The 24,317-nt window shown below is 33.3% G+C and overlaps 2 protein-coding genes across 2 annotated transcripts; one reads left to right on the top strand and one right to left on the bottom strand.

The window, feature by feature from the left end:
- The first annotated feature begins 68 nt into the window (after positions 1-68).
- On the top strand, positions 69-12,145 carry LOC134719755 (uncharacterized). Its single transcript, XM_063582715.1, has 11 exons — positions 69-190; positions 4,378-4,470; positions 5,644-5,996; positions 6,554-6,707; positions 7,007-7,174; positions 8,261-8,506; positions 8,697-8,774; positions 9,108-9,398; positions 9,725-9,751; positions 10,039-10,110; positions 12,038-12,145. Exons 1-11 carry the CDS (start codon positions 142-144, stop codon positions 12,079-12,081), a joined length of 1,575 nt encoding a protein of 524 aa, XP_063438785.1. The 5' UTR covers positions 69-141; the 3' UTR covers positions 12,082-12,145.
- A 1,757-nt stretch (positions 12,146-13,902) lies between these two features.
- On the bottom strand, positions 13,903-23,935 carry LOC134719754 (uncharacterized). The gene is made up of 9 exons (XM_063582714.1): positions 23,794-23,935; positions 22,482-22,599; positions 22,000-22,053; positions 21,181-21,260; positions 20,511-20,676; positions 18,453-18,535; positions 17,013-17,202; positions 15,858-15,940; positions 13,903-14,312 (listed from the first exon to the last, which is right to left on the bottom strand). The coding sequence occupies exons 3-9, from the start codon at positions 22,044-22,046 to the stop codon at positions 14,128-14,130; spliced, it is 834 nt and encodes a 277-aa protein (XP_063438784.1). The 5' UTR covers positions 22,047-22,053; positions 22,482-22,599; positions 23,794-23,935; the 3' UTR covers positions 13,903-14,127.
- Positions 23,936-24,317: the final 382 nt, after the last annotated feature.

Genomic DNA, 24,317 nt, shown 5'->3' with positions numbered 1-24,317 from the left:
ATTGAGCGTAATATTTGAATTGTATCGGTATAAGGAAGTCAACATTAGCAGGTGTGGGTAGTTAATAAGAAAAGATAGGTAACGTGCGGCAGGTGATTGTCTATAAGTTATATTTGGAACAACAATAAACAGCGGTACAACATGGAAAACATTTTAATTTTGATTTTAGTCATTTTTGGATTTTTATATGGTAAGAAATTTTCATTACATATTCTTTGCTTTAAGATTGATAATCGTTTTTCCTTTTCTTAGTAATATTGGTTTGCAATCTGTTTTATTTTTATGATCAATCGAAATTAACGTGGTAACCGTATTGTTTTCTTTTCCGGAGCTAAAATTTATTCTTTTTTCCAGAGAAAATTAGAAAAGTACTAATTTATACATCATACTATCATGTTTCAAAAAATATTTTTTAATATGCATGTTATGTACTTTGATTGGTAAACTTCCAATTAGGTAGTCCCTTAGCTTGTTAAAAAACATCGCAAGATTGTAGATTACTTGGTCCAATTGAATATAACATCAATGTGAATGTTCAACTTACTAAAGGCAAAAAGACAGTCTTGCTAAAGTAAGCTTTTCACCGTTTTTGGTGCGATACACTATCGATAAAAAGATAGCTTGCAGATGTTAAACTTTTACGTGATCACGACTGATGATGACTGCAGCCATACGTGGGTCAAAAACACTGTGTATAGAAATGAATATGTTAAAGAGTAAATACAAATTACATTATATTCCAATCGCATTTCCTTTCTCATATAACTTATAGTATTTTGTACTGATTTAATTTTTTTTAAATTGTATTAAAGTGATAGTATCATAAACTTTTTTGCTAACCTATTAATCAGTGAAAAGGTTTGCTCATTGTCTTTGTGTGTTCTTTATTGTGTGATGTTACACCACTGCCCTGTAATATGGGAAGGATTGCAGTGGCGGATCCATGAGGAGGGTTCCGGGTGTTGGAACCCCCCCTTTTTTTTGGACGATCAATGCATTTGAATGGGAGCATATAGTTGGATGCCCACATTCACTCTGGGTTGGGCACCCTTCCCTTTTTTTAATTGGCTGGATCCGCCCCTGGATTGCACACTCGCAGACATGTTTAACACTGCTATATAAACTGTGTGCTTATCCCAAGTCAGGAGCATAGCCGAAAAGACGTTATGGTTACTTTCTCATTGCTGAATGCCGTGTGGTAGTTTTCCAATGGGGACTAACTGTGCACCACTTATTGCGGACCTCTTTTTGTATTGTTATGAGTTACAATTTATGACAAAAATAAGCAAAGACCCATCAAAACAACATCTGATAAACAAATTTAATAATACTTTTGAAACGTAGCACGCTACTGGTGTTACTTTGGTTAAATCACGGACAAGACACATTCATCTTGTTGATTTTTAAACATAAACAATGATATTATAAAGTGTTGTATATCATTTAAAAGCTTTTAAACTCTTCTTTTAGATTATTACAATTTTGTATAGGTAACAGACCATTTTCATTAATAAAAACTCAATAAAACCTTTATTTTGCAATATGATTTCCTTGTCCCGCGTTACACTTTTAGTTTTGTGAAATTCTGAATACAGTAAAAAAAATATAATCTTTTTTACCAAACGATATAAAAGTTTGTCTAGAACAAGCAATTTATAAGTGGGCGATGACGTACTGTCGATTTTTCTCTCTCGAAAAGACGGAAATAAAAGAAAAAGGGATCAAGATGATACAAATTATGTGTCCCATGCAAAAAAGGTTGCCGTAATTTTTTTTAAATTGTCCCAAAAAAGGAATTCCAGAGCAATCCCCATGTCGAAAGTAAATAATTCTTATACTAGTATTTTGTACAAAGATCACACTTTCACCTCATGCAATAATCAGGAAATTTTAAAACAAATTCTTTTTATTTGAGTTGATATGCAATGTCCGGCATTTTGTCCCCTTCAAACCAAATTAAACGTAGGGTTACGTTTTCTGTGTTTTCATGATGTTTATTAAATACAGTGCCATTCGCTACATAATTTTTTTTTTATAATGGATAAAAGTGCAAACATTTATCTCTTTTTTAATATTAAATTCCCATAAATTAAATCAAATATACAAGATATCAGATAAAACTAAAATGTCCGATACAATGTCCCCACATACGATTTTGACGTTATTTTTAATAAAATATGCTTCTAACGTTCCGTCTAATTGTCATGATTGCAGTTTTCACAGACGGTTTGGAATACGGCTATTTTATTTTGTTGCTGAATAAGAAAACTTTAAAATTAATGTTTTATTTTGAAGCTCAACCGATTCACAAAGAAGGGGCGGGGAGACTCGGAGATTTCCTCGCGGAACTGAAGTGTTTTCCGGACTATAATAGTCGGATCCGCTAGAATTCAACTTAATAGAAAAAAATACAGCTATAATAATTGTTCCCGCTAATTCCCTTGCATATATTCAAGTTGTGCAGAACTGCCAAGCTAGATATGCCGTAGTCCTTTTGCCTTGACATTCTGGAGTGCAAAAATGAATGCATTTGCAGTGCATAGTTTATACATAAAAAAAGAAATCGATTGCCCTTATAATTAAAATGTATATTATTAAATGGTTTTAATTCAAGTTACTTTTTTATTTTTAATTTGTAAATAAAACTAAAGCTTAACATCTTTTATCTAAGAAAAAAAATCCTTCTTAGGAAAAAAAATCAATCCTTTAAAATTTATTGTAATAGCCTTCTGAACAACATTCATTCCAACGTTTTTATTTTGTCTTACGTCTTTGAGTGTGTAACGTTAGGTGACACCAGTATCGTGCGACGTTTCTTTAGATATTTGGATGATATTTTGGCTCTCAATAATGACGACTTCAGTATGTATATTAATGAAATTTATCCTGCTGAACTTACTTTAAATAAAGCTAATACTAACAATGACCACTGCCCTTTCCTCGATCTTGATATCTATATCACTAACGGAAAGCTGAATACTAAAATTTATGATAAAAGGGATGATTTTTCATTTCCTATCGTTAATTACCCTTTTTTAGATGGTGACGTTCCCTTGTCACCATCTTACGGTGTTTATATATCCCAACTTGTACGATTCGCTCGTGTATGTAACAATGTTTTAGATTTTAACGAGAGAAATTTATGTATTACTGAAAAATTATTACACCAGGGTTTTCGATATCACAAACTAGTCAAAACATTTACTAAATTTTATCAAGGTATAAAGACATCATTCGTAAATATAGCTCAACATGCAGACTTCTTATACGTTCAGGTATTTCACATCCAATTTTTTATGGAAATATTCTTTATAAAGCACAAAGGTGTCAGTATTCACCTCAGAAACTTACAAAACCTTTGAATAGACTTATTAAGAAGGGATATAATTACGATACTGTTGTCAAGTCATTAAAGATTGCATATTTTGGCGTTAATATTGAGTCACTGATAAGGTCTTTGCGTCGGAACTAAACACATTTATTCTAAAAACAGTTGTTAGCATGACACGGGTTATGTTCTTCTCATATATGTTATGATGGTATGACACTAAACCCCTAACGGGAAGGATTGTGCCTGATGTTCATATGATGAAATCATAATCTTTCAGTCAGTTTAATTGAAGTCTGGAGCTGGCATGTCAGTTAACTGCCAGTAGTCTGTTGTTATTTATGTATTATTGTCATTTTGTTTATTTTCTTTGGTTACATCTTCTGACATCAGACTCGGACTTCTCTTGAACTGAATTTTAATGTGCGTATTGTGATGCGTTTACTTTTCTACATCGGTTAGAGGTATAGGGGGAGGGTTGAGATCTCACAAACATGTTTAACCCCGCCGCATTTTTGCGCCTGTCCCAAGTCAGGAGCCTCTGGCCTTTGTTAGTCTTGTATTATTTTTATTTTAGTTTCTTGTGTTCAATTTGGAAATTAGTATGGCGTTCATTATCACTGAACTAGTATATATTTGTTTAGGGGCCAGCTGAAGGACGACTCCGGGTGCGGGAATTTCTTGCTACATTGAAGACCTGTTGGTGACCTTCTGCTGAGTTTTTTATTTGGTCGGGTTGTTGTCTCTTTTATACATTCCCCATTTCCATTCTCAATTTCATTAATTGTTTATATCTACTTTTTAATATCTGACATCTTTTTATTTTCAGATAGATCGATATTCTACATAAATAAAGCACGGGTCCACGGAAAACTGTATTGCACATAATGAACTTGAACACACTTTACACTTTTCAAATATTTGCATTGAGATTCGAGCACGTATACAACTACACATTCATGAATGTCTTCAACATTCTAGTGTCTGAATAGAACATCTATCATATCACAGTTGTTTAAAATATTTCAATTTTTTGTATACTATTACAGGACAAGCGACGTCTTCCTGTCCTTTCTCTGACCCACAGTGCCATCCTCTGTGTATTGAATACAAAGGTGAATGTAAATATTGCAGATGCAAAGGTAAGTAAGTTAGGCGTATTTACACTAGTATGCAAATTTGTCCGCCATTACCGAAAATCACACAGGTTCCCGTAAACTTTGACATCATAATTTTAAATATTTGACGTCACAATTTAAAAGTGATTGTTACTTGACGTCAAAAGGTAGATCTGAGGTCATTCGGATGCATGATTCAGTTAAATACCAAAGTGTAAATACACGACGGGTGCCACTTGTTGAGCAGGATCTGTTTACCCTTCCGAGTACCTGAGATCTAGCCAATGTAGAAAAGTAAAAGAATAACAATACGCACATTAAAATTCAGTTCAAGAGAAGTCCGGGTCCGATGTCAAAAAATGTAACAAAAGAAAATAAATAAAATGACAATTATACATAAATAACAACAGACTACTAGCAGTTACCTGACATGCCAGCTCCAGACCTCAATTAAACTGATTGAAAGATTATGTCTTCATCATATGAATATCTAATAAGTCTATTTAAAGGTTTTGTTAGTTTCTGAGGAGAATACTGACATTTTTGTGCTTTATAAAGAATATTTCCATAAAGAATTGGATGTGAAATACCTGAACGTATAAGATGTCTGCATGTTGAGTTATATTTACGAATTAGTTCCTTTCTTAGACTGATAAATATACATTTTATTCGAAGTCTCATGTAAACAAGACCGGAAACGCAAGTAGATTTCTGCGCCGATCCGGAAATTAAAAAACGCGACAAAAAAAATTGAACGATTTTTAGTTTATTAGTACAATGAAAAATTCGGGAAATTTTCCCGATTTTTTTTTTTTTTTTTAATTTATTGAATTTTCTACTGTAATAGGGGACTTCGTCCCCATATTACGGATTTCATTATACAACAAAGTCATGTGGATCTGAAAGTCAAGCGACAGGTTGCAAGGAGACAAATAAATATATACTAGCTTCAAAACATTGCTAACAACTTCAGATAAAGGAAATATTTCAGAGAGATAAAAAGGAAAGGTATATAAAATCGTAACGGCTCTAGATTGTTGTTTTCGTTTACTGTTTTGTAGTGGACAGTAAAGTAATTTCATGGAAATATCAAGTGTTATGCATGTCATGATATAACATATTTCATGAATTGCTCAATTCACTTCGTTTGATTTTTATTAACTTTTTGAATTCAACAATACACATGTTTATTTTCAGTTGTATCAGCTTCAAGTGAAAGCGGAAGTAGTTCAAGAGACAAATTTGGCGGAAGCGGAAGTAGTTCAAGTGACGGATATGGCGGAATTGGGAGTGGTTCAAGTGCTAAGTGGAATTCAAATTACGGAGATAATTCAAACGGGCATCATACAGAAAATTCTGGTTCAAATAGTGGTGGAAATACAGAAAATACAAAAGTTATCATAATTCACGAAAAAGATACACAACCTCAACAATTGAGTGCGTTACCAGGCTTACCAATGGGAGGTTACATGGGTGGTAACATGGGTGGTCACATGCCATTAAATATGCCACACGGACCAATGACTGCTCAGAATCCTTTTTCCCATCATGTGAGTACACAGAACTTGAATATCAAAATGATTTTTTCAAACCGTCGGGTTTTTTTTTCATTTTTAAAAATTAATTCAACTGTAGCAATGAACGAAAAGCAAATGAGACAGCAATCGAACAACACAAAAGAACATGTTCAGTAAAATAAATTATTGCTATCTAAATGAATGACTACGTTTTCGGTTACCTAACTGATGTATATGTTTAAACACTATTGAATATACAAGCGGTTCGATTATACAGTTGAAAGCTTGTTGTCTGATTAAAGAGGATGTTACGAAAAAATATGAAAATGTTTACAAGAATGGTATTGTGTTAAATGTACCTTATAGACATCGATCTGTATGTGTGGGTTCGCTGTACTTAATTGCATGCTTTAAAATCATCCATGTATTTATACATATTTATAGTAACCCTGTTCGTACTACTATAGTGTTGCTCTTTTGGTGTGTGTCTCGTTCGTCTATTGGCCTCGGGATTTCAATATTATGGTACGTCCCGTAGTAACATAGTAGGTTTGATACCTGAAAACTACGACTGTTATTGCTTCTTTCAGACATCATCATACGGACGTGGTCATTCTATGAATGTACCTCTAAAAAGTCCAGGAATTCCTAAATACTGTATATCTGTTGATAAGATGGACTTTGAAAATTGCCCCTGCACTGTCGTCGACGAAGGAGGATGTCAAACATGTCCTTGTTACTCAGGTAAACTCAGTTAACATGTATATGTCTCCGTTTACCTCGTGTTAAGATATCAAGGCTTAAAAAGAACATAGGTTGGACGAATTTTAAAAAATGTAATTATATGAACGTTAAAAAGGTGTTCAAAGGGTCTGAGGACCTCCTTTTTATAATGGCTTAATCCGCGCCTGGTTTTATTGGCCATGAGTCTAAAATTTGTTTTTAAAATTGCCCAATCATTATTTAAAAAACCTGTCTTTTAATATTTAAATCATTTATTCTATTCTTCCTAATTTTTCTTTTTAATCTTTGATTATGTTTAGCAAGCAGATTTTGGATTGCAGTCAGGCAAAAAGAAACTCAGGAAAAACCTAAACCGAAGCAAAATGAATGCCTTGGTACAACATTGTGTATGATGTCTTGTAAGGGAGGTTATCATCTGGGAGAAACTGGTTCTGATGGTTGCCAGTCGTGTACATGTCTAAAACGAGGTTAGCAGGAAGTGGTAAATATTACGAGGCCCTCCAATGCTTTATTGTGTTTCATCACTTAATAACTTCAAGGAATTCGTATTTTGTCTCAACTAGAGTCTTATAGTAATAGCATGAATTCGTTTGATATTCGAACTCTTCATCATATTTGGTAAAAATAAGAAGGTTTTTACAAATCGAGAATAGAGCTTAAACAAACGTTAATTCATTAACGCGCCAATATGTAGTAAGAAGATAAAATGTCATTGGCCTTTTTAAACGAAGTATAATTTGAAGAGTTAATCATTATTTACCTCGACGTTTAAAAGAAAAAAAAAGTTAAACTACGTGGATATTCCCATTTGAAGACATATCATATCTTTTTGAATAAACCGAAGTATAAGACAAAAAATGATAGACTTCACATGTACAGAAAATACGGTTATATTTGTATTTCAAGCGAATTCACTAATCATAATTCATATCCATATTAATAGCTTGCTATTTCTGTAATTTATTCTTGCATCCTTTTGATTTTTTAACCCTGCATGCGTACATTGCCTATGTAAATTTTAAAATTGTTTGTAAAAAAACTATGCACATTGAACGACAAATTTATGTGACGTATATATTTTTTCTGACGTCAGACACTCAAATCAATCCATGTGTTCGTAGATAGTAGATGTTTTTGTGTCCTGTTAAATTTTTCCTTTTAAAATTGTTATACGATGATGACTGATGTACCCATATTTTGACTATTTTATTAATTGTGACTGTTTATTTAACGCATCATGTAAATGTAGCGGAATTTGATGAGACTGTTATTAAAGTGAGAGGGTTAGCGCTATAGAACCAGGTTTCATCCACCATTTTGTACATTTGAAAATGCCTGTACCAAGTCAGGAATATGACAGTTCTTGTCCATTCGTTTTTGATGCGTTTTGTTTTTTTGATTTTGCCATGTGATTATGGACTTTCCAAATTGATTTTCTTCTGAGTTCAGTATTTTTGTGATTTTACTTTTTGCTCGTTCATAAGTGACCAATATTTTTGATTAGATTGAAACGAACTTGAATGATTAACGCAGCATATTATTTTACATTTTAGAACAAACTAAACCTGAAAAACCACAAAAGAACGAGGAAAAATCATGCTTAAAGTTATACGAATGTATCATTAAATGTTCCGAAAAAAAGTTAGGTTTTACTGTTGGGGAAGAAACATCCGACGGCTGTAGGAGTTGCAAATGTGAAGAGGAAAAATCTAGTGGCAGCGGTGGCAAAACAAACGGTGGCGGAGGATCAATGATGAAAATGTTTGGCAATACAAATGGTGGCAACAATGTTCTAAAGTGTGAGTTTCCTTCTAAAACAAGATTATAAAATCCAAACCATTGGATTTTATATGAAAAAGTGCTTAAAGAACTTGAAAGTTTTTAAATGTTTAACGATCTTTAACCAGATGTCCTAAACATATCATTGCTAAACATCCGTTACATCGCTGTAGTATTTTTTAGTTATGCTATTCTTTCGTATACTTTCAGCTCCAGATAAAGCAGGTAACGAGTCGAAAGCGAAATGTAACCCTCCCATGGTAATGTGCACCAATGATGGTAATAATTGTAAGTAAAACTACTGGCGTTAATAAAATGATAAGGGCAAATCTCAAAATAATAAAAAAAAATAAAAAAAATAAAAGATAAGTTTCATTTTCTTTGTTCAAATTTCATATCACCACTGTCCATTTTTTTTCTATTGTTAATAGGTGTTATAGATATGATGTGTTTTACTGTTGAAACTTGCCTAAAAAAACGCACATGGGATATGGTTAACTATCTGGAATAACAGTGCATGGTAACTTTGGGAACAAATTACCTACAAATCAAATTATTTCATATATTATTTAGTATACCTCATGGATATGAATTCAATAAATTGTTATTATTTCCCTTAAGTAATGCAAACAATGGTTGGTGGCAGCGGTGGTTCTGATGGCAGTGGTGGTTCCAGTGGTAGTGGTGCGTTTAATCCTATGGGAGGAGGTTCTGGTTCGGGTGAAGGAATGAAGAGTCCTTTTGGTTCATCATCTGGGGGATCAGGATCGGGCGCCGGAATGAAAAGTCCGTTTGGTTCATCATCTGGTGGATCAGGATCGGGCGCCGGAATGAAAAGTCCATTTGGCAAAGGAGGTGGAGGCGCGGGTGGTGCTCCCGGAATGGGAGGGATGGGTCCACATGGGCCTTCAAGTAAGTAGTACAAAGTTCTCTGATGAAGATTTAGTGGGAATCACAAACTGTTTCAAAATTCTTTCTTTGTTTTAACTTTGGACGATTGGTTCATATTTGCTTTCTTCAGACTTAGCGCTAAAAGTGAAATAGTGAAGTGGATTAGCAAGTTATCTTCAACTTATACCACTAAATTTTAATCGTTGGAGTGACTGTGACATCTTAGTAAGATATATAGAAGTTAGATTGAATAATGGTAGACAAAGAAAATATACTCTATTTTTTGTTATGAGCAAAACAATCTACAAGCAAAGGTAAAAACGTGATTTCTTATTTTAAATTTTCAGACCCAGGTTTTCCAAGTCAGAAAAAAGGTACGTTAAAGTTAACCGTTAGCCTTGTCTTGTGTGGATACTGAAGCCAAACGGCAATAAGGTAACAATGTGAAATAAAAAAAAATCCCTGGGGTACATGTACATTTTGAAACTTGAACGATTGGAAGAAGGATATAATATCTCTATTTGCTAGAAAAACAGTTTCCCTATTCATATCTCCCCATCCAAAAAATGGAGAGGAGAGAAAGTTTTTTCATAAAAAAATAGTTTTTCCATTTCCCTTACTTATCAAACAAATGATACAAGTTTATCTGTATTCATTGTAGTGGAACAGACGTCGTATAACGATAATTGTTTTGGACCATCATGTTCAGCGAAAGACGGTGGTCTTGTCGAAGGTGAGTGATAATATGTATGTGCGTATCTAAATTAGAGTATGAATCACAGGGACTCGGTTAGCAGATTAAAATTTTGTAAATCAATGTTTTTAATTTATTTTTTTATTATTTCCTGTCTATTTGCATTACTATATTAACGTATTTAAAGTTGCCATCACTATTTCTTTGTTTTCTGGCAATGTGCAGTTTACTATCCATATCCATATACTGAAAAAACCTAAAGGGATCTAAGTCGCCATCTTGAATTGCCTTCCCTACTTTAGATAAAAAATAATTAAAAATATGAATAAATTACTATATACCTTACAACAGCCCTCATTTTCTTCCGAAATGATTCTTCTATAACATGCATATTTTGATTTGTGGATTAACAGAACCCTTACGAAGTTTGAGGTGCATTCGTGTCAGAATATTCAAATTTCCCGGCGAAAGCAACGTATCATTCGGAAACTTCCGAGTTGACGCGTTTACTACAACGATAAATCCTTATATACAGACGAGTGCTGTCCCCTAACTTCATACCTACGCCACACCTAGATATCCTTCATATTAATTAAATATCAAACAAAAATGTCTTTGAACGGCTAGTGCATGTATTGTTTCAATATCAGATTATCCTCCTATCCTTCCGCCCATTTAAAATATCAAATGATTGTCCCAAACCAGCGGGTTGTATTTCTGACATCCTTATATTTTTCAAATCATGGATTTATGCAGTACAACACTTACACTTATATAATCAGAGGAGTATGTATGTATATGGAACAGGGGCCTTCCGATTGAACTTCATACATGCATGTATGATAAGTTAATATACTTTTTCAAAGTATTACTCCAAGTTGACCTACCAACCGGCCCTCCCCCTTTTTTATATGTACTGTTAGTAAACCTTATAAATCCCATTGAACGTGTCAATATTTTTAGTAACTTCTTTATTTTATTGATGTGTCTTCGAACAAGTCAATGATTTATGTTACCCCGTTTGAAGAAAGGTTCTATTCGTTAACTTTGCGCTCGATATGTAATAATAAATCAAGGGACAGCACTCGTCTGTTTATATGGATTTATCGTTGTGGTAAACGCATCAACCCGGAAGTTTCCGAATGATACGTTGCTTTCGCCGGGAAATTTGAATATTCTGACACGAATGCAACTCAAACTTCGTAAGGGTTCTGTTAATCCACAAATCAAAATATGCATGTTATAGAAGAATCATTTCGGAAGAAAATGAGGGCTGTTGTAAGGTATATAGTAATTTATTCATATTTTTAATTATTTTTTATCTAAAGTAGGGAAGGCAATTCAAGATGGCGACTTAGATCCCTTTAGGTTTTTTCAGTATATGGATATGGATAGTAAACTGCACATTGCCAGAAAACAAAGAAATAGTGATGGCAACTTTAAATACGTTTATATAGTAATGCAAATAGACAGGAAATAATAAAAAAAAAAAATTAAAAACATTGATTTACAAAATTTTAATCTGCTAACCGAGTCCCTGTGGGAGCAACATAGACTCTTCAAGGACTCCAAGGATCAAACAGATTTTCAGAGTATTCTTTTTAAATTTAAAATTAAAAATTAAATTTAAGCTAAATTCAAAATAATTAATAAATAGTGAAAAATAGTGAAAAATTCAAACTTATATAAAAGAAAAGAAAAATAAGTTGTCAGAAGATCGATTTAGTAAATTTCCAGTTGAATGCATAATAAATTAATATTTATGCATAATAAATTAATATTTATAATAAAGAAACTGAAAATATTCAGTAGGGACGTTCCGTGCAGAACTTTCCTATGAGTTTGGTTTTTCTGTTATCTAACTGTTTGTTGGGGATATTTTTACTGATCAATACTTTACTGCCGTTATGACTATATAACTACTACTAAGGACGAAGATAAGTAATTTATTTTCTTTCTGTTGCAGGCACACTTGAAAACGATCTCAGCATGGGTATATTCCGGAAGTGAGGTAGCAAAACAAAATCAGGAGAAAGAACAATTATTATTTTGAATAAAAGTATTATAATGATATATATCTGCCTTGGTAATTTTAACATGGTGTCCTTCAAACGCTTTGAGTACACACCCGGGTAAAATATGAATATATTGTTTAGGCTGTTCCGGTCGTTGGAGTGCGTTTATTCATGGGAAAGGCAAATAATAAGCCTTCACCTAGAGCTCTTCAATCCAAAACAATTGCCGTATTTGTCCTATTAGAATCGAAACAATTCATGGGTGCTTGAATATATCGCTTAGGGTAAAATATTTATCATAAAGGGCCAACCCATAGTTAAACCACGAACTAGATACAAGAACTATCTCAAGGTATATAGCAAACGTTAATGACACCGATAAATTTCATACACCTATGGTTCACCTCGAATGATGGTCATTTTTATGCCCCACCTACGATAGTAGAGGGGCATTATGTTTTCTGGTCTGTGCCTCCGTTCGTCCGTCCGTCCGTGCGTCCGTTCGTCCTGCTCAGGTTAAAGTTTTTAGTCAAGGTAGTTTTTGATGAAGTTAAAGTCCAATCAACTTGAAACTTAGTATACATGTTCCCTATGATTTTATCTTTCTAAATTTAATTCCAAATTAAAGTATTGATCCCAATTCCACGGTCCACTGAACATGAAAAGTTATAGTGCGAGTGGGGCATCCGTGTACTATGGACACATTCTTGTTTTGTTATATGTTGGAAATAAAACATGTTTTCACTTCGACATTAGAATCATCGTTCAATAAAACACATTTGAAATCTCTTTTTTAGTCAGCCAGATAGTTTGCAGTTTGCGGTTTAAAAGAATTTGCTTATATTGACATTTATATCTGTTTAGAATTTAAGAGCAGCTGTCTTTGTATTGGTAACAAGTTTTCTAAATATTCTATTTTACTCAAATTTGGCTCTGCTGAGTGTATAATTTTTACATATGTTGTTTAATAATAAGAGCATAATATTACAATGGTAATTTTAGTCAGCTTGTGATGTTAATTCTTAAACAAATAGACACCGTGTTACTCGTCTTTTCTGTGTATTAAATGTGTGTTACTCGTCTTTTCTGTGTATTAAATGTGTGTTCTCTTTTCTCTTGATGTCTAATTTGAGGTGGTTTTTTTTTTATTTTTCATAATGTACACAGCTGAAATTTACCTGGCCATTGAAAATATTATTTACAAATTTCGAGATCCTCTGGTTTTGTCGGAATAATGCAAGCCTTAAAAGATTTGCATGTTCTTTTGTATAATAATTACAAGAACAGTAAGAACAAACAGAGTGTTGTCAGATCTTTGAATTCGGAGGCATAGCTTCTATGCATGGTCAGTAATTTAATCAGATTGAATTTGTGTAATTTAAATATAGATATTTCTAGTAAATGTAATGTAGTTAGGTTATTTCTAAAAGATGTAATGTACTTAGGATATCCCTTAATAAATGTGATGCAGTTAGGTTATTTCTAATAAATGAAATTGTACTTAGGATATCACTTATAAATGTAATGTTGATAAAAAAATATTTTCAGTAAATGTAATTCTAACAAAAATATTTCCAGTAAATATAATGTAAATAAGATTATTTCTAATAAAACAATGTTATATGATATTTCCAATTCATGTAATCAGAGACATATAATATTATAATATGTATTATATGTCTCTGATGTAATGTTAATATGAATATTTCTTATAAATATGAGGTTATACGAATATTTTCAGTAAATGTAATGCTTATACGAATGTTTCCAATAAATGTAATGTTTATACGAATATTTCCAGAGAATGTAATAGAAATCAAAATATATCCATTTAATGTAATGTTAATACAATTAGTTAATGTTAATGTGAATATTTCTAATAAATGTAAAATGTAATGCTAACATCAATATTTCTTATAACTTATGTTGATATGGATATTTATAATACTAGTAAATGTAATGTTTATATGGATATTTCACATAAATGTAATGTTAATATGAATATTTAAAATAAATGTAATGTTAATTATTTTTCCTATAATTATGCACTGTACACACTTGAGGAACGTGGTGTGTCGTTTTGTAAGAGTAATTTACGACTCTTGCGTACTTCCGTTACTGTTAGTACTTCATGCACGTGTTGTGATAGCGTTGCATCATCAGAAATCAACACCCCATTATTTGTTGTAACTTCTACTGGTGACTGTAATTTAAGAGCAGTTGCAGCTAAAATGAGAAGAAAATAAGCATTAAGTAACCCCGCCGCATTTTTGCGCCTGTCCCAAGTCAGGAGCCTCTGGCCTTTGTTAGTCTTGTATTATTTTATTTTTAGTTTCTTGTGTACAATTTGGAAATTAGTATGGCGTTCATTATCACTGAACTAGTATATATTTGTTTAGGGGCCAGCTGAAGGACGCCTCCGGGTGCGGGAATTTCTCGCTACATTGAAGACCTGTTGGTGACCTTCTGCTGTTGTGGTTTTTTTTCATTTGGTCGGGTTGTTGTCTCTTTGACACATTCCCCATTTCCATTCTCAATTTTATTAAATAAAAATGACTAAATTACGAATTTCAGTTACCAGACACAATCGTGATTGTGGCTTACAGAACACAGATTTATGGTTAAAACAAGGTGCAGAATAATTTATTGCCAAACATTTTATGCATATACAATATGAAGGTTCCAACCTTTATGAAATATTGAATGGGCACTGTAAAATGAGGATGTGTTGAATAGGGGTAGTATTTTTGGCTTGACCTAAGCCACTTACACACTACAGAGTTATCGCAAAGGTTCTTAACTTGAAAGGTACACGTACAGAGTCTGGGTGTGTGGTATTCGATATAAATAGGATGCCGAATTTCCGGTTTCCCATTTCGAGACTGACAGACTAACCCGACCGTATTACCTATTTCCGACATGGCTGCCTATTAATACATTCCGCACAAGTAAAATTGACGTCTCACTATAGCAAGTGTTTTATTGCCGGAAAGGGATAATCGCATATTACATACTTTAAGCAAGCCAATCTGATTCTTTACGTGTGTGCTTTAGTCATTAAAATCCGTGATTTCCATTTTCTGAAACTATTTAATATGAGGTTTGAATATCGGTAAAATTTAGTTACGTAGATTTACTTACTAGTACCTAGAAAAAAGTAAAATCACAAAAATACTGAACTTAGAGGAAAATCTAATCGGAAAGTCAATAATCACATGGCAATATCAAATAAAAAACACATCAAAAACGAATGGACAAGAACTGTCATATTCCTGACTTGGTACAGACATTTTCAAATGTAACAAATGGTGTTTTAAACCTGGTTTTATAGCGCTAACCCTCTCACTTTGATGACAGTCTCACCAAATTCCGCTATATTTACAATGATGCGTGAACTAAACAGACATAAAAAATAAAATAGTCAAAATATGGGTACAGCAGACATCATCGTGTAACAATTTTAAAAGAAACAATTTAACAGAACACAAAAACATTTATCTACAAACACATTCATTGATTCGCGTGTCTGAAGGTTTGTTTTTTGTTTTCAAAAATTCCTCAGCGATTTTGCATGCCTTATAATAAAAATCGATCACCCAGTAGTACTGTAAACCATCTTATATTTGCGAGTAGAAAGGTAACGCGAATAAGTAAAACTTCCTTTATTTAAATACATCAAGCGAATTTGAAAATCGCGAAGTGGTCAATTGCAAGAAAGGGCTAAATGCCAAAAAATACCCGCGTTAATAATTTGGTTAAAAGTAAGCTTACCTGCAAAATGGAGTCCAACAACATTACTGGCAAATATTTCTTTTCTTTTTCGTCCATCGAGAGACCGCACAACAAACATATGCCTTTAAAAGTAAGGGAAAAAATATAACCGTTCTGCGAAAAATCACAAATTTAATAACTAAAGTCAAAAGGAAGTAAATTTTGTTGATCGGATCTCGAATACCCATACTGTAGCTGTTCAATCGTTAGTTATGTATGTTATGTATTTCATGATAATGTCAGTTATTTTTCAACTTGAGTTTTTTTGTGTTTTTTTTCTTTGTCTCGATTGTTTCATCCTCCTCAATTTTACTTTTTGTTTCAAACATATGCTGCAAATTTCATGCAAAACGTTCCAGGATTATTCAAGTTTGCAAAATAATTGTACCAAAAATGGAAAGCGGCAAATAAAATAAATTATCTTAGTTGTGTTTTGTTCTTCAAATGAGTTAGATCCAAAGCATTTTGGGTAATAGTTTCAAAGGCGTGCACCAAAACGTAAACGTTGTGATTGGTTTAAAACGTACTAAACAAAGGAAATTCAACCAATGACTAAATGATATAATTTTCGTTTTGGTGTAAGAACAATCAGATTACCATATAGTCCTTAAAAGGCGAATATCCAACTGAACTCGTAACAGTTTAATCTTATGCTGTGATGTTACCCCACTAGCCCATGTTATGGGAGTGTTTAGTGCTCACATACATATATATAGTAAGATGTGGTATGAGTGCCAATGAGACAACTCAAGTAGCAATTTAACAGGGAGCATTGTCTCAGGTCGAACAGCAAGCTATAAAGGACCCCAAAAATTACTAGTGTATAACCATTCAAACGGGAAAACCAACGGTCGAATCAAAATATAAACGGCAAACGAGAAACACTTTTAAACCATGCACATCGACAACAACTGAATATCAGATTCCTGATTAGGTGTATTAATAACTTCACATTTTGCATGAGCCTGTAATTTACTGGTTGTCGTTTGTTTCTGTTTATTGTCATTGTTTTGTTATATCAACAATACGTCCTTTGATTTATTTAACTTTTTTCACGTCATAGCCTTTTATAGCTTAACTAATGGAATTGCTCACTGTTAGATGCCATTCGATGACTTTAAGTTGCTTACATCCACGTTATATGTATATCCATACCTTTCTTGGTTTGCTGAATAGTGCGAACTATGTTGAAAATCGCCATCTTGGGGTACTGTCCACGTGCTTCCGTTTTTTACCGCCATCAGACGATGTCCGGTAAAAGCCTTAAGGTCACGTTCAGATTCTAGATTAGTTCCGTCGGTTTCAAGACAGATTTGATGCGGTTTATACCCAAGCATATGTAATGCTGTGGAAAAGAAAAACAATAGAACTAAAATGATCAGAATAAGAATAACTTTGTAAACAAATAATTCTCATTGATAAAGATGTATAAAAAAAATAATACTAGAAAGTTCAAAAAAGATTATATAAATGAAAACAACTCGCAATTTGGTAACAATGCATCTATCAGATTATGGTTGTCTTCCTAAATTTTTTATACATTCCAACCCTTATTTGAAGAAAACAACGTTAAAACATGTATTTAAAATCTGTCATATGCCATCTGCGCTTGCGCGTACGTCCCATAGCATCAATTGTCAATTGATGCCATGTAAGAAAGTGACGTTATCCAATCAAAATGAACGTTACAAAGGTTGTTGCATTAGAATGTATATTGTCATGTCGTACACTATTGTTTCAGGTAAGAGTGAAGGTTGGTACCTATTATAACGTTTAACCCCGCTGCATTTGTTTTGCACCTGTCCTAATAAGGAACTTCATGATAAGTGGTTGTCGTTTGTTGACGTGGTTCATAAGTGTTTCTCGTTTTTCGCTTTTTTATACGGATTAGGTCGTTGGTTTTCCTGTTTGCATGGTTTTACTCGAAGTTTAATATTAGTAATTTTTGCATTTTTGGGGCCTTGTTTAGTTTTCTGGTCGGTGTAAGCCATGTTTCATGTTGACGGCCGTACCTAAACCTTTAATTCACGATTTACGTTTTACACATTGTGACTTTAATGGAGAGTTGTTTCATTAGCACTCATACCATATTTACTTATTTCTTCTTATGTGCAATCCTGCAATCGACCTTTCTATCATACTTATACAGATGTAGAGATAACACCAAGTGTTATACGTATGCTAATACCGTATATATCCTGCTTCTGTCGCGCGCGAACGGTTATGACAAATTACTGTTTACACCACAGTTCACATTGCAGTCCACGTTTAGGTGATCTTAATGCATGTCTATGTGTATCAAAAACAAATTCAATGATTGGGATGGGGAAATGTTCAATATTAATTGCAGAACTAAGACAATAACTGTTTAGTGTCTTGAAATATCAGCTGTATTTGTATTCGGCTCGAAACAGGTGTAATAGCTCACTGAATCTCACATTACACCTGTTACAAATACAGCTAATATTTGAAGACGCTAAACAGGTATTGTCTTTATATAAACAAGCTCCGAATTATTTATGCAATCTGAGTCTTGATCCACTCCGTATACAAAGTAAACTCTTTTATTTGTATTTTAAATAATGCTATTTATACCTTGTTCACCTAAATCTTCCAATGAGAAACACAAAATCATAACAGATTTCTGTCTATCATTGCTAAACACGTGGAATGCAGCACTGAAAAGAACAAAAATCTGTTATTGTAATATACTAGTCATCTATAATTCTTTATATAACCAAACCTACATTTAGAACCTAAAAAATTTAAGTGTTGCAACTTACATGATCATGGTAATGAAGACTTTTTCCCTTATTCGCCAGTTCAGATTTAATTTCAGAATATACTAGTAATGCATGCTAGGTGAAATTTTCTAATAAAGGCAACAAAAGTATGAATTATACCGCTGTTCGAAAATCATAAATCGATTGAGGCAAAACAAATCAGGTTTGAAAACTAAAACCGAGGGAAACAACAAAAACACTGAAGTAAAACAACAAAACTAATGACAATGCAACACACACAGAAACGAACTATAAAATAACAACTAAAATTGAGAAAGGAAATCGGGAATGTATCAAAGCGACAACAACCCGACCATAAAGCAGACAACAGCCGAAGGCCACCAATGGGTCTTTTATATAGCTAGAAACTCCCGTACCCGTAGGCGTCCTTCAGCTGGCCCCTTAAAAGTATGTATACTAGTACAGTGATAATGGACGTCATACTAAACTCCGAATTATACACAAGAAACTAAAATCAAAAATCATACAAGACTAACCAAGGCCAGAGTCTCCTGACTTGGGACAGGCGCAAAATTGCGGCGGGGTTAAACATGTTTGTGAGATCTCAATCCTCCCCCTATTCCTCTAGCTAATGTAGAAAAGTAAACCATAACAATACGCACCTTAAAATTCATTTCAAGAGAAGTCTGGGTCCTATGTCAGAAGATGTAACAAAAGAAACAAGCGAAACTGTGAGCTACTGCTCACTGATGATACCCCCGCCGCAAGTGGATAATATTAATAGTGTAAAAATATGCAAGTGTTCGGTAAACAGGAAGTTGGAGAGTGATGAATCTGAAAACGCATTACACGGTATAAATCCTGAAACCAAATTTCAGAAATCCTTGTATTGTAGTTCCTGAGAAAAATGTGACGAACATTTTCAACTTGGCTATCAAGTGTAAAATCATACAAGTGTTCGGTAAACAGGAAGTTGTCAAGTGATCAATCTGAAAACGCATCACACGGTATAGCTGACTTAGATAAACCCTGAAACCAAATTTCAGAAATCCTTGTATTGTAGTTCCTGAGAAAAATGTGACGAAAATTTTCAACTTGGCTATCATGTGTAAAATCATACAAGTGTTCGGTAAACAGGAAGTCGATGAATGATGAATCTGAAAACGCATCACACGGTATGGCTGACATATATAAATGTTGATACCAAATTACAGAAAGGGTGGATGTGTAGTTCCTGAGAAAAATGTGACGAAAGTTTCATGGGACGGACTGACTGACGGACTGACGGACTGACGGACGGACGGACAGACTGACGGACCGACACACAGAGGTAAAACAGTATACCCCCCTTTTTTAAAGCGGTGGTATAAATACATAAAAAGACAAAAATACATAAATAACAACAGACAACTAGCAGTTAACTGACATGCAAGATCCAGACCTCAATTAAACTGATTGAAAGATTATTTCTTCATCATATGAATATCAGGCACAATCCAATTTCATGACTTTGGTACAGGACATTTTAAGAAAAATGGTGGACTGAACTTGGTTTTGTGGCTAATCAAACCTCGCACTTTTATGGCAATGTTAAATATAACACTAAAATGCCACCATTTTATGACAGGATTACAGTACTAATAAATTCAAGATCATTCAGTACAGAGAAATACTCGCATGCACATTTTCTTTTAAAAATGACCGTGGGATCGAATGCCCTTTGTAATAGCATACATGGTCTGTTGGCATGACATTATTTCAATTTTTCTATCATAGGCTTGTCCTTGTGTCTGATTGCCTAAAATACTTCGGCATGCAAATCGTGGATTTTCCACCTCAATGCTTATCACATCGTCCAATCAAAATTGCTGTTACATAGAAAACTTTATACTTTTCAAACTAGTCCTACCTTCGAGAGGAGTTGTATTGGCGCGATCTGGAATTTTTCCACTGTTCATTCTTTGGTAAAACCATCAAAGTTTTGTCTTTATATCTTAATAAAGATTCGTCGTTTTCAATTTCAGTGCCATCTTCTTCCAAAACTAATCGACCATTGATATTAAATTCTAGACATACTAAAATGTACATTGACACCAAATAAATATACGAAACTTATATATAACCAAGGATTTGTATAGAAACAAATCTTGTTTTTTTTAATTGAGATATAAATCATTTTTCATTGTAGTGTTTTTAAAGCAATGCATTCGTTATGTTTTAATAGTTTTCTTGATTTTTTTTTCAAATTTTGTTGCTAGTATTATTCGTCGATATTTTTTATAAACTGCGTTTAAATATATACCATTGAAAGTTAATTAATTGAATCGCAATGTATTCTATATTTTAAAGAGCTTTATAGATATAACAAGATATTTTGCTCATCAGTTTTTCATTTCAAGTTAAACATTTAACACAAGCAAACAAAATAAGGATATGTATAATGATTAGGAATGACCGCTGACAAAATGTAAAACAATTGGAGAAGAGTCAAATATCCAACGAAATGCAAGATACTAATTTTGCATCTTTTCTTTAATGAGTATTTGTTAAAATACTTTATATCAATTATTATTCAATACCTGAGTTTCTTAGAGATTTATAATCTCCTGTAACTATTACTTTTCTCTTTTCACGATCAGCACTCCAAACTTTGACACAACTGCAATTTCAATCATTAAAATGGATAAGACCGCTCGCTTCATCTTGACATTTCAATAAGAATGAAATTATACATAAGTTATTCTGATCATCATGACCATATTATTATTCGTTTAAAATGCATGGCATTGGCCTCTTTAGTTACATATCAAATTAATCAAAGAATACAACACGGATGAGGAATTTACCTATCTTGATTATAAATTACTTAACCGAATAGTAAATTCTAACAAAATACATATATGAGGGTTTTAGTGGGGGCACTTAATTTCTATAGTCTTTTCCGCAACTTTTTGTGCAATTTTATGCTGTATGTGTATCTTTCTCTATTGTGTATATTTTAAACCTCATCATTCTGTAATGTATATTTTTTTTCTTTTATGTATATTTTTTTTCTTTAATGTATATTTTTTTTCTTTAATGTATATTTTTTTCCGATTATACTCTATTCTGTAAATCCCTATCTACATCATTATGTTTTAAAATTTATAAATGTAAAACAACACGTTTGAGACTGTTATTAAAGTGAGACGGTTAGCGCTATAGAACCAGGTTTAATCCACCATTTTCTACATTTGAAAATGTCTGTACCAAGTCAGGAATATGACAGTTTTTGTCCATTCGTTTTTGATGCGTTTTGTTATTTGATTTTGCCATGTGATTATGGACTTTCCTAATTGATTTTCCTCTGAGTTCAGTATTTTTGTGATTTTACTTTTGAATATAATAAGTGAACTTACAACAATGATTTCAGTAATTCAGGATGAGCCTTAACTTCGCCGTCCATGTCCTTCCTAAAAAGAAAATCACTTATTATCAATTCTCGACTCGTGGTATTTTTTAATATTTTATTTTATTTCAAACAAAATATAAAAACTGCTCATTATTCTTACTAAATCAATATGTCTAGAAAAATGGCAACAGATAACGAATTTATGTGAAAACAGTTTAATTTTAGATGTTTTTTTTTCTATCATTTAATAAAAAAAAATCGAATATGAATCATCAAAGAGTTTGCACTTACCATGCATGTGCAACATGACAGATGCCAAAAGTGGATTTTGATCTGCTGACCCTTCCGGAACATGCCACACGATCAAAGGGGCCTCAGGGCTCATAAATGTTCTATGTAGTTATAAATGTGAATTTATTTTCCATTTAATCGTCTTTTCTTTTTTTTTCATGCCAATAACAGTACCTTTTTTATATGACCAAAACTCACCCATGCTTTCTCCTTGTCCATATGCAAACTGCCAGGAAAATAATCAAAATCAAAATGGCACCAGCAACACATCCGGCAACGATGAGGTAAACCTTCCAACTTGTATAAGAAGGCTTTACTATAGGAAAAATACATGTCAGAAAAATCAAAATCTTGTTGGAACAACAAGGAACATATCTACGTGTTCTGAGGAAGCTTTCAAATTTGTATAATTAGTTTTGACCCTACTTCACGTGTCTGCACAGGTTCAAAGGTTTACTCAAACAGTTCGAACAACTCGTGTGCACTCTAATTCTGTAAAAAGGTGCCGGTATACATACTTTTTTTAGTTGTATTAATTTTTACATCTGCAGTATCGGTAACCGGTAAAAAGTAAAATCACAAAAATACTAGACTCCGAGTAAAATTCAAAACGGAAAGGCCCTAATCAGATGACAAAATCAAAATCTTAAACACATCAAGCGAATGAACAACAACTGTCATATTCCTGACTCAGCACAGGCATTTTCTTATGGTGGATTTAATATGTTTTTATAGCTAGCTAAACCTCTCATTTGTATGACAGTCGTTTGTGAACCGGTTTTAATTTTTTTCAAACTATAATGGTATTAATAAAAAAAAAATCAACGCTGTTTTAACACTTCTAGTACTTTTAAACAAGCGTCGTCCACACATGCACAACCCACTGCATCGCTGATCCTGGTGTGGTCTCGATAAAAAAAATCCAAGTTAAGAAAGACTCCAAAAACATGCACTTAGTGCAGTATTGCATCTTTTATAAAAAAAAAAGTGCCCTGTACACCAAATATAGTCATTTTAACGCGGCAAATAAGAATTGAGTGTTTATTGTTCTATGAATTTTACTATTATCAAGTAGGAAAATCAATGGGCGACCCAAAATCGGGTCAAACAATTATACTGTAAAAAATTTATGCGTGTGTCTCTGTCAATAATGCAATATGTAGGAGTAAGAGAAAAAAATTGGTGGTTCGTAGTCATAATAAAATCTCGGGATATAATAACCTTGTGAAATAGCTGGTTACGACTCTGGCTAAATTTCTCTGTCTACTACAAATTATTAACATGTTATTGTCCAATATATGCTTGAAATGTTTGACACTGTGCCGAAAAGCTACAGTCAGCAGGGGCGGATTCCGCCATTTTAAAAAAGGGGGGTTTCAACTGTATGCTCCCATTCAAACGCATTAATCGTCGAAAAAAGGAGGGGTTCCAACCCCCGGAACCCTCCACCCACCCCCCACCCCCACCCCCACCCGGATCCGCCACGGTGTCAGTAAATATATATGCTCACCTTTGCAACTAGGATAGTCTGTACTATACAGTTTATCTTTATCGGACCGCCATCCACCATGTTTACAGTAAAGTTTCTTCGGTCCTTTAAACTCATATTTCGGGAGTCTACAGGAAAGTTCAACCGTTGAGTTGATTGTCCTTTTTGTAGTAGACACCTTAAGCCCCAAAAAACTCAATATGTTTTATTACATAATAATTACATTAGATGTATGTTTCATTTTAATACGTTATTCTGATTGGCTTACTGCAATCTCGCTTTATTCTTTAATCAACTTCATTACACAATGCAATTTATCATTCGTGATGACACGAGGTCCCACAATAAAGTGCACATGTAAATTAACTAAAAATTAAATAAAAATCGTGTTTTCATGATCCTAGCTAAATAAAATGTAATTATAAGTATGGGATGCTTCTTTTTGTCATTTTATAGGGTTATATTAGCCTTGAGCGTGCGCAAATTTTTATAATGAAGCGCTTCGGTCAACGCTTTTACAACCCAATGAAATTACAAAAAGAAGC

Source organism: Mytilus trossulus, chromosome 5 (genome assembly GCF_036588685.1).
Source record: "Mytilus trossulus isolate FHL-02 chromosome 5, PNRI_Mtr1.1.1.hap1, whole genome shotgun sequence".
Taxonomy (NCBI): Eukaryota; Metazoa; Mollusca; class Bivalvia; order Mytilida; family Mytilidae; genus Mytilus; species Mytilus trossulus.
The sequence above is the reverse complement of the archived record's forward strand: the minus strand, read 5'-3'. Positions and strand labels throughout refer to the sequence as shown.

Excerpts from the sequence above, each read along its gene's own strand:
- LOC134719755 (XM_063582715.1), top strand. The coding sequence starts at position 142 with ATGGAAAACATTTTAATTTTGATTTTAGTCATTTTTGGATTTTTATAT. Across the intron at positions 5,997-6,553 it reads AGAATCCTTTTTCCCATCAT|ACATCATCATACGGACGTGG; the intron begins GTGAGTACACAG and ends TGCTTCTTTCAG. Across the intron at positions 7,175-8,260 it reads GTGTACATGTCTAAAACGAG|AACAAACTAAACCTGAAAAA; the intron begins GTTAGCAGGAAG and ends TTTACATTTTAG.
- LOC134719754 (XM_063582714.1), bottom strand. The coding sequence starts at position 22,046 with ATGGACGGCGAAGTTAAGGCTCATCCTGAATTACTGAAATCATTGTT. Across the intron at positions 17,203-18,452 it reads GGAAGATTTAGGTGAACAAG|CATTACATATGCTTGGGTAT; the intron begins GTATAAATAGCA and ends TCTTTTCCACAG. Across the intron at positions 14,313-15,857 it reads TGTTGGACTCCATTTTGCAG|CTGCAACTGCTCTTAAATTA; the intron begins GTAAGCTTACTT and ends TTCTCATTTTAG.